This window comes from Orycteropus afer, unplaced genomic scaffold, assembly GCF_000298275.1.
Source record: "Orycteropus afer afer isolate SDZICR_OR568_19922 unplaced genomic scaffold, OryAfe1.0 scaffold00073, whole genome shotgun sequence".
In the NCBI taxonomy this organism is placed as follows: Eukaryota; Metazoa; Chordata; class Mammalia; order Tubulidentata; family Orycteropodidae; genus Orycteropus; species Orycteropus afer.
The window spans coordinates 758,152-769,634 of NW_006921660.1; the positions used below are offsets into that span (position 1 = coordinate 758,152).

Genomic DNA, 11,483 nt, shown 5'->3' on the forward strand with positions numbered 1-11,483 from the left:
CACCAGGCTCTATTGGACCAGCAAACCTGGTCACCACCTATTTGAGCCCATTGTTGCAACTACTTTGTCAATCCATCGCATTGAAGATCTTCCTTTTTTTTTTTTTTGGTGACCCTCTACTTCTCCAGGGACTAGTCCCTCCTAATAACATGACTAAAGTTCCAGAGACAAAGTTTTGCCATTCCCATCTCTAAGGAGCATTCCAGCTGTACTTTGTCCAGGATTTTCCAGCTTTCACATGTCTTTGAGGTGATGGAAAATACCATGGCTTGGGTCAGGCCCGCCTTAGTCTTCAAAATGACATCTTTCTTCTTTACCACTTTAAAAAGGTCTTTTGCAGCAGATTTGCCCAATGCAATGTACTGTTTGGTTTCTTAACTGCTACTTTTATAGGTTTTGATTGTGGATCCAAGTAAAATGAAATCCTTGGCAACTTCTATCTTTTCTCTATTTATCATGATGTTGCTTATTGGTCCAATTATAAGGATTTTTGGTTTTTTATATGTTGAGGTATAAATATATACTGAAGGCTGTAGTCTTTGATCTTCATCAGTAAGTTCTTCAAGTCCTCTTCACATTCAGCAAGGAAGTTTGTGTCATCTAAATAGCGCAGGTTTTTGTCTTCCTCCAATTCTGATGCTGTATCCTTCTTCATATAGTCCAGGTTCTAAGATTATTTGCTCAGCATACATAGCTTTTTATAGCCTTTGAAAACCCAGTGGAGTGCAGTTCTACTCTGAAACATGGAGTTGCCATGAGTCAGGATTGATTTGATAGCAGTGAGTTAGCGGGGGTATCCGTTGTTTTTTTGACCTGTTATTTCCTGATTCTTGGTCTAGGTCAGAGGTCAGGATTGTGGTCTATTTCTGTCAGTTCTTTTTACACAGATACCCAATCATTTATGTACTGTCCAGGGCTACTTACACCAGTAGAGTTGAGTAGCTGCAACGGAGACTATTATGGCCTATAAATCTAAAATACTGTCTTTTCCTAACAAGCAGTTTGCAGACCCCTGGTTTTTGGATAAGTGAAGTCCAGACAAGTATTTTCAATTATTTATAATAGTGCTTCTCTGTATTAATAAATTACTACTTTGTTCAGCTGAGAGTTTAAGGAACAATTTTAGAATTTTGCTCAGTATTGTGTCTTGAGTCATATTTGAATTTTGTGGGTTTCTTATTGTTTTGGAGTAATTTGCAAGATTTTGCTCTTAGCTTGAAGGATAACTTCACAGAGTACAAGAAATTTTTAATGTATAAAATTTTTAAAGTATAAAATCTCTGATGAAAATTATTATACACTTATAATAATAGAGGAAAACATAAAAAGTAGAAATTAGAAGTTTGAACTCTGAAGTCCAACAGATGCTTCTAACATTGGTTGTGATACTTAATATCTTCATAACCCTCACCACATTGCTTAATCTCACAGAGCATCCTTTGCTCATCTGTAAAATGGATTGTTGTGAAATTTAAGTGAAGAAAGACCTTCAGCATGCTCTTATTCAACAAATGTTAGCTGTTCTTAGGAGTTTTAAATATTTCGTTGATATGAATGGCAGCATTGGTCATTTCTAACTTTGTAAACTGTCATTTAATTTCTAAACAGAAAGATCTTCCATGGAAGCAAGTCAATGGACTCTGGAATATCCTTGGATAGTAGTTACAAAATGGATTATCCTGAGATGGGATTATGTATAATAATTAATAATAAAAACTTTCATTCAAGTACTGGTATGTATCTTACATAATTTTTAGTCTTTTTCAAATATGTCTCTCATTTGAGATACTAAAATAGTTATTGAGCTCTGGTGGCATAGTGCCGAAGTCATTTGACTGCTAACCAGAAGGCTGGTGGTTCAAACCCACCAGCCACTCCTCGGAAGAAAGATGGGGCAATCTACTTCTGTAGTGATACTGCCTTGGAAACCCAAGGAGGGGTCCCTATGAGTCAGGACCAACTCAATGGCATATTATGACAACAATCGGTTATTAGTTAGAAAACCGTGACACAGGGTAACTTTCAGTTAGATCTAGGGCAGTACTACAGGTCATGTAATACCAAAATACCTATCTTCAAAATCTCTCCCTATTTCAAATGCTATCTTCCTGTCTGTGTGCTTGGCCTCTTCTACTGACTTCTCTGTAAACTTAATTCTCTATTCTCTTGCATCTTCTTTAATGCTAATGGAAAGTTCTTAACAAAGAGTAAGTCTAGTATTTTTACTTTCCAAGAACTGTGCAAGGCATGTCACGGGTATTGTCCCATTTTATTTTTACCACAGCCCTGAAAAGTTAAAAACCATGTACAGAGTCATACAGATATTTTAGTAATTAAGCTGGGATTCAAGCCTGATCTGTCTGATTCCAAAGCCTGAGCTCTTAATCTATGTAATATTCTGCTTTATTTTCTTGTATCTTCAGTTGCTCTGAACTCCATCCTTAGGAGACCTTTCTTTACTCTGCTTATTCTTAAATTTTGGTCTGATTTTTGTTTCTTATCTTTGTTCTTTAAATGTTTAATACAAAATGAGTATGTTGGATATAAAACTTAAGCTTGCCATCTCCATTTCTTTCCATTCCCACCTAAAGCCTAGTTTTCTCTATCACTCTACTGAAACTGCACTTTTAGTTCACCTTGGCCCAATTACCAAATGCCTTTCTCAGTCTCTATACTATGTAAAAGCCAAATCTAATAATACACTTGAGAATATATTTCTAGAGAATCTAGAAAATAAAATCCTTCACAATCCCCCTAAAAAAATAACTAATATTTTGGTATATTTTAATCCAATATTTTTTCCATGACAGTTTTTAACCTTGGTTTTATATATTGTAATATACAATCAATATTGCATCTGTTTATTCAACTTAATATAAGCATATTTTCATGTGCCTCCATAATGTTCATATCTGTTATTTAAATGATTATATAATAATTCATTCCATAAATATATCATCCACTTAACTTACATAATTTATCATGTAAATGAATGTTTTGACTCCCTGTTTTCATTTTTAAATAAATAAACCAAAATCCAAACTCACTGCTGTTGAGTCAGGTCTGACTCATGGCGACCCCTCCTTGGGTTTCTGAGGTGGTGTCACTATGGAAGTAGATTGCCCAACCTTCCTTCCAAGGAGTGGCTGGTGGATTTGAACCACCAGCCTTTTGGTTAGCAGTCGAATGCCTTAGGCACTACACCACCAGAGAGAATAGTATTCTAATTCTTTGAGTGGATATTTTAATCATATCAGAATTGATTTTAAAGTAGAGAAACTGGGTAAAATGAATCCAATTTGGGAGGCTCCTGAGGTAACCCAGAAGTCGGGAGTTCAGAACCAGGGTAGTAGTGAAAATAGAGAGAAGCCAGAATACACTGGAAAGACAAGCAGGATTTGTTGTTGAGATTAGTTATAACAAAGGGGAGAGATAGTTGAAAATGTATCTCTAAACCTGAAAGTAATTCAGAAAGAGTTAAAACAGTACGTAGACAGGGAATTGTCAGAGATTCAAACTGGATTCAGAAGAGGTTGTGGCACAAGGGATATCGTTGCTGATGTCAGATGAGTGTTGGCTGAAACCAGAGAATATCAAAAAGATGTTTACCTGTGTTTTACTGATTTTGCAAAGGCTTTCAATAGTGTGGCAATGAACTATGGGTAACATTGCAAAGAATGAGAATTCCAGAACACTTAATTGTGCTCATGAGGAACCTGTACATAGTTTAAAAAGCTGCTGTTTGAACAGAATAAGGGATACTGCATGGTTTAAAATCAAGAAAGGTGTGTCAGAATTGTATCCTTCCACCATACTTGTTCAGTCTGTATGCTGAGCAAGTAATCTGAGAAGTGGAGCTATATGAAAACAGAATGCAACTAAACCAATAAAAGTTGTCAAGGATTTCATTTGCTTGGATACACACAATCAATGTCCATGGAAGCAGCAGTCAAGAAATCAGATAATGTATTGCATTGAGCAAATCTGCAAAAGACCTTTTTAAAATGTTAAAGAGGAAAGATGTCACTTTGAAGGCTAAGGAGGGCCTGACCCAAGCCATGGTATTTTCAAGGACCTCATATGCTTGTGAAATCTGGACAATGAATAAGGAAGACTGAAGAATTGATACATTTGAAGTATGGTGTTGTGAAGAATATTGACCATACCATGGACTGCCAGAAGAATAAACAAATCTGTCTTGGAAGAAGTACAGCCAGAATACTCCTTAGAAGCAAGGATGACAAGACTTCATCTCTTGTACTTTGGTCTGGTTATCAGGAGGGACCAGTTTCTGGAGAAGGATTCATGCTTGGTAAGCAGAGGGTCAGTAAGAAAGAGGAAGACCTTGGACGAGATGGATCAGCACAGTGGATGCAAGCAGTGGACTCAAACACAGCAGTAACTGTGAGAATGGCTCAGGCTGGGCAGTGTTTTGATCTGTTATACATAAGGTCACTGTAAGTCAGAACCGCTTTGATTGTGCTGAATAGCAACGAACCTGAATAATGCCATTTTTATTGCTTTTGGCTATATGTTGAGATACAACCCCCAACTATAAAGGACAAAACACATTATATCTTTATAAGTTTTTAAAAATTTGTTTTGCCTCACCATAGGTTATGATATCCTCAACCTATAGAATTTTACGCTGTTGAACTTATTCTTTAAAAAAATGCAACAACAAGAAATAATATGTGCTAAAGGGGCAGGGAGGCAGCATCTTTTGACCTCCTCTAACTACACAAGAACTGAACCAGTAAGCAGTATCATGATGAATGGAGAAAAGATTGAAGTTATCAAACACTTCATATTATTTGGTTCTACAGTCAGCGCCAATGGAAGCAGCAGTCAAAACATCAAAAGATGTATTGCATTGGGCAACTCAGCTGCAAAAGGGCTCTTCCAAGTGCTGAAGAGCAAAGATACCTCCTTGAAGACTAAGATGCACCTAACCCAAGGCATGATATTTTTAGTCACCTCATATGCATGTGAGAGCTGCACAGTGAATAAGAAAGACCAAAGAAGGGTTGATGCTTTTGAGTTGTGGTGTTGGCGAAGAATGCTGAAAGTACTGTGGACTGCTAAAAGAACTAAAAAATCTGTCCTGGATGAAGTGCAGCTGGAATTCTCCTTGGAAGTGAGAATGGCCAGACTTCATCTCACCTACTTTGGTCATGTTGTCTGAAGGGACCATTCTCTGGAGAAGGATGTCATGCTTGGTAAAGTGGAGGGTCAACAAAAGAGAGGAAGGCCCTCAACATGATGAATTGACACGGTGGCTGCAGCAGTGGGCTCAGATGTAGTAGGAATCATGAGGCTGGCACAGGACCAGGCAGTGTTTTGTTCTTTTGTCCATAATGTCACTGTGAATTAGAGGTGTCTCAATAGTACATAACAACAGACTACGCAAGAGGAAGACAGAATCACCATCAGCAGCTCAAGGCCTGTTCCTTTGAAGCCAGACATGCCGCTACCCTTCATCCCCCTTACCACCCTTGACACAAACCAACCCTTCTGTGGCACTTACCACCGATCTGCTGGGTTTGATAATTTGCTGCAGTGGCCACACAGAACTCACAGATTATAGTGTTTGTTAGGGAAGCAACAGGGTACAATTCAAGTTCAGGAATGCACTCAGGATACAGTTCTTCAATCAGGACAGTCTCCTCTCTGCTGTGCCCATAGACATGCCTCTCTGGCCTCCGCCTCTGTAGGCTAGGTAGGCCTGCTGCTCTGTCTCATGCCTCTTGGTTCCACTGCCACTGTCTCTCAGCCGGTAGTGAGATTCCCCCTCAGTTTCTAGGAGGGTTCATTTTAAGCCTGGCAGAGTGGCAAAACTAACCAATCCCAACATCAGAGTTCTACAAACCTGAGAGAGACTGAGCTTTTCTAGAAGATTACTTTGTGCTGCTCCAACAGAAATATCCCAGGTGGATGACTTTAATAATCAGAAGTTTAAAAGCAGCTATTCAGTTGCTCACAGCAAATTCTACCACAGAGTTAATTGCCAGTCTCATTATAGGAAATAACTACTACCAGCTGCCCAGCCAAGTTGACACATATTTGCATGGTCCCATCCAGTAATCCGATGGGAGTTACAAAGACTATGGCTAGAAAAGCCATCCCATGCAACTCACTACACTGTATCCACCCTCTGGCTTTTCTATCCATTGTTGCTTTTATACTTCAAAAATTAACATCCCCTTCACAATCAGTTTGAGAATAACCACACCCATGAAAACATGTTAGCCAGCCACTTTATGCCTTTATCTCCCCCCATTTTAGATAGCCAATTTCTAATTTGCCCATCTTTATCAAACCAGTGGGAGCTCTGGTGACATAGTGCCTAAGGCATTTGACTGCTAACCAGAAGGCTGGTGGTTCAAACCCACCACCCACTCCTTGGAAGAAAGGTCGGTCAATCTACTTCCATAGATATACCACCTTGGAAACCCAAGGAGGGGTCACTCGATGGGAGGGAGTTTGTTTCTTTTTTTGGCTTATGTACATTTATGTGGATGGTACTATAAAGGAGTGGTGAGAAACCAACTATCCCTGGATGCAGGTCTAGTACTAACTTTGTTACTTTGTACATATTTCTTAACTGCTTTATGCTGGATTTCTCACATCTGGACAAATGAAGCTACTAATAATAACTGTTTCATGGTGGCTGGAAAGATGAAAGGAAATTACCCATAGCAGAATGCTTGATGAACAGTATTAATGTGGTAGTGTTTTTCTGCTGCAAAAGACCTCTTTAAAATGTTAAGGAGCAAAAATGTCACTTTGAAGACTAAGTGACATTTGCTCCTGACCCAAGCCATAGTATTTTCAATCACCTCATATGCATTTGAAAGCTGGACAGTGTATAAGGAAGACTGAAGAAGAATTGATGCCTTTGGATTGTGTTGGAGAAAAATATTGAAAATACCTTGGACTGCCAGAAGAACAACAAATCTGTTCTGGAAGAAGTACAGCCAGAATGCACCTTAGAAATGAGAATGGCTAGACTTCATCTCACCTACTTTGGTCATGTTGTCAAAAGAAACCAGTCCACAGAGAAGGATATCATCCTTGGTAAAGTACAAGACCAGCAAAAAAGGAGAAGAGTTTCAATGAGATAGACTGACACAATGGCTGCAACAATGGGCTCAAGCATAGCAGTGATTGTGAGGATGGTGCAGGACCAGGCGTGCTTCATTCTGTTGTGCATAGAGTTGCTATGACTCAGAGCCAACCGGACAGCTCCTAACAACAACAGTGTTTTACCAAAAAGATACTATGAAATGAGTAATGTACTTAAGATTTTTGGAGACTTAAAGTCAAAGAAGTATACTTCCTCTGTAACATGAGATAAGGTGTATATGTGTGTGGTAAATAGGTAGATATATGTATAATTTTTAAAAAGGATAGTAGGACCATGTTGTCGTGTAGTCTTTTTTCTTTAACAATGACCATTTTTCCCATGGCAAAATCTCGGCTACAAGATAGCAGCATAGTATTCCATTATGTAAATGACTCATAATTTATGCTATCCTTATGGGTAAGCATTTAAATTGTTTCTGGTTTTCACTCACTAAGCAGCTGTGAAAGATACTTTTGTAGCTGTAACACTGATACAGCTTGTACAGTATTTTATCTGTCAAGAAATTAAAGAGACTTTGTATCATCATGATCAAAATAACTGGAATTTTCTTAGCATTTGAAAGGATGGATTATTATGGGTTGTGTCTGTCGTTGAGTAGTTCCTTTCATTTCCAAGCAGATACTCTTTTTTAAAATGCATTTGAATGTATTCTTTCTGTTCCAAGGGATGGCGTGTCGGTCCGGTACAGATGTCGATGCAGCAAATCTCAGGGAAACATTCAGGAACCTGAAATATGAAGTCAGGAATAAAAATGATCTCACACGTGAAGAAATTGTGGAATTGATGCACAATGGTACGAAAACTCAAAGAATAACCTTCATTATCCAATTTTGTATTTTTATCTCGTTATAATTATGTATACAGTAAAGTATGAGAATTGTAGAATTGTATCATACGTAGTCCTAATCATATATACCTTGCTAAGAATTGGAAAAAAAAATTACTCATGCCAACTCCTTAAAAGGTAGGTCACTTTGCCCCAGTTGGCTTTAGATGAACTCTTAGTTCAATTTGTTTATCTTACTCCTATACAATATATCTTAGATTGATGAATAAATTGTACTTCTTTTTTCCATATCTGTAAATGTCTTTCAAGTTTCTGAAGAAGATCATAGCAAAAGGAGCAGTTTTATTTGTGTACTTCTAAGCCATGGTGATGAAGGAGTTATTTTTGGAACGAATGGACCTGTTGACCTGAAAAAATTAACAAGTTTCTTCAGAGGGGATAATTGTAGAAGTCTAACTGGAAAGCCTAAACTTTTCATTATTCAGGTACTGTGTAAGTGAGCTAAAGTCAACTTGGTTATTGAGGGTTATTGTTGTTGATGCCATTGGGTGATTTCCTGGCTGTCCCATGTGTGTCTGTAGAACTGTGCTCCACGGGGTTTTCAGTGGCTGATTTTTCAGAAGTAGATCACCAGGCCTTTCTTCCAAGGCTTCTATAGGAGGACTCACCATTAACCATTCGCTTAACAGTCAAGCACCTTAACCATTGCACTAACCAGGGCCTCCTATGTAGGAATGATCAGAGATCAATTCACTCAGTTTTAGAATATCCAAAGGATCTCTTTCTTCCTTGAGGCTGGTAAATTATTGAAATTTTTTCTTCATTTAAAACATCACTTAGGATATACAGAATAGTTTTAACTTAAACTTATAACAAAAACTCTCAACAAGATTAACACCAACATTTATGCTGTCTTTGCACTTGTTAGAAATAATTTCTAATTCTTAGAAAAAAATTATACAGTTTTTTAAATGTTTATGTTCTCATATCCAGGCCTGCAGAGGTACAGACTTGGACTGTGGCATTGAAACAGACAGTAATCTTGATGATGATATGACATGTCAGAAAATACCAATTGAGGCAGACTTCTTATATGCATATTCTACAGCACCTGGTAAGAAAGTTACAAATAATGAATGTTATATGTACATTTCAAATTAATTACTGTGATTAATTACAGAGTTAAGCAATGAAGAGTGTGTTAAAAAGACTGTCAAGAGTTTGATGTCCCTGAAGAACAACTAATTTATCTGTTTTGTAGTGTATTTTTTAACCATAGAGAAGTCTCAAAAAAATTGTGTCTAGCCAAAAGTTTGTCTAGAAAAATACATATGTGTATGTATATGAACATACTAGCACAGTGTCATTCATGAAGTTAGTACCAGATAATATTAACATAAACTAAAGTCAAAACTTTACCCACTTCTTGGACTAAGAGAGAGGTATGTTTTCTAGGAAATATTTGGAAGATGTTGTTGTTGTTATGTGCTGTCGAATTGTCTCCGACTCACAGCGACCCCTCCTTGGGTTTCCGAGGCAGTATCACTACGGAAGTAGATTGCCCAACCTATTTGGAAGATAGGAAATTTAAAAAAAGAGAAGCATGAGTAGTATAAGAAAGCAGTCGAAGTAGAATGAGGGAATACAAGAGGTTACAAAATTTATATATATGTATATATGTATGTGTGTGTATGTGTATATGTATTATATATTCTGTATTAATCTTTACCTTTTGATGGTTGTGTTGCACATGGGAACATATGAATAAATATTGTTCATACAGTTAACTGAGGATGTCACAGAGTTTGACTGGTTGGATACATGTAACATAAAATACACCATTTTATTATGAATTTCTTCATTTCAGCTGAAGAATTTTTTTTATTATTATTATTGTGGTAAGATACACATAACATAAAATTCACCATTTTAAGTAACCATTTTAAAGTGTATAATTCTGTGACATTACATACATTCACAGTGTTGTACAGTCATCACTATTATCTAGTTTTGGATTGGAACACCATACTATTTTTCATCACTCCAAAAGGAAACCCTGTACCCAGTAAATGTATATTTATTCAGGGCTTTACATTTTCAGATACATTTAATGTTATGGAGCTCTGGTGGCACAGTGCCTGAGGCATCTGACTACTAACCAGAAGGTTGGCAGTTCAAACCCACCAGCCACTACACGGAAGGAAGATGGAGTGATCTACTTCTGTAAAGATTTACTGTCTTGGAAACCCAGTAGGGATCGCTATGAGTTGAACTTGACTTGATAGCATTGAGTTTGGTTTTGGTTTTTTTAACCTCCGGGTATCTTTCTAGGTCAAGTACTTTTAAATTTAAAGCAATGGATCCAATAGTTAATCTGACCAAAAGTGCAGTCTGTTTTCCCTGTTTGTACATTTTCCAGGCTCCCTATAAACAAATTAAAGGCACACAAATTTATGCATATATTAGCAATTCATTTCTTGGGTAAGCCAATGTTAAGACAAGATTAAATCTGATTGGAATACCATACTATTTATAATGATACTTTTTAGGTATATTTCTGTCTTCATCTTCTTATCTTCTACATGCTTACTTGCTCTTGCATCTTTGAAGGTGAGCCCAAAATGTAGAACTCTCAGTAATTGAATGGTAGAATTAGCCCACAATTCTGTTCCTTTGTTACAAGCAGAGTGTACAGGACATACTTTTTTCCCACCTGGCATTACTCCCCCTGAAACCAAATATGTCGCTTATTATTATTATTTTTTTTTATGGCTAACAAGATCTTCTATAGAAGTTCATGCATTACCTTTGTGATTATGTAATGATTTGTAGAATCAGCTGAAATCAGATGCCCATGGTATTTCAGTTATATTTTGCCTTGTAGGTTACTACTCGTGGCGAAATTCAAAAGATGGCTCCTGGTTCATCCAGTCACTCTGTGCTATGCTGAGGCAGTATGCGCCCAAGCTGGAACTCATGCACATCCTCACTCGGGTCAACCGGAAGGTAGCAACGGAATTCGAGTCCTTTTCCCTTGACTCTGCTTTCCATGGAAAGAAGCAGATTCCATGCATTGTGTCCATGCTCACAAAGGAACTGTATTTTTATCACTGAAGAAATGGTTGATTTTTTTTCTTTTTTAGTTTGTAAGCCAGGTGAGAAAACGGTATAACTGGTATTGTATTTCCACCTTTCATTTAAGTCTAATTTAATACTTCAGATGGTCCTTTGAAACATATAATTTTCATAGCAATAGAACCACTGTGAACCTACCTCAAACTTAATCAGGTAGTTAAAATCAGATGTAATCAGGAATAAATTAAAATGGACAATGTTCTAATCATTATTAGAGGAGATGATTATAAATTTAGAACTTTAATAATTAGCAAGTTTGAGTGATACTATGCTATGAATTTTCAAGTAATTATGAAAAAGTTACACATTGCAGTAATGAATTGTAGTACTATATTCCCGATTTAAGACTGCGGGTTTTAGTTTTTCTCAAATTATAGAAATGATGATGTGAAATAATGTATCCTAGAACTTGAG

At 37.1% G+C, this 11,483-nt stretch overlaps 1 protein-coding gene across 1 annotated transcript in view; it reads left to right on the forward strand.

The window, feature by feature from the left end:
* Positions 1 to 11,048, forward strand: part of CASP3 (caspase 3) — a 12,989-nt gene extending 1,941 nt beyond the window's left edge. The window contains exons 2-6 of the mRNA XM_007940872.2: positions 1,609 to 1,733; positions 7,812 to 7,940; positions 8,244 to 8,419; positions 8,928 to 9,048; positions 10,819 to 11,048. Of these exons, the coding sequence (XP_007939063.1) occupies positions 1,609 to 1,733; positions 7,812 to 7,940; positions 8,244 to 8,419; positions 8,928 to 9,048; positions 10,819 to 11,048 (781 nt within the window). The remainder of the gene's footprint in view (positions 1 to 1,608; positions 1,734 to 7,811; positions 7,941 to 8,243; positions 8,420 to 8,927; positions 9,049 to 10,818) is intronic.
* The last annotated feature ends 435 nt before the right edge of the window (positions 11,049 to 11,483 follow it).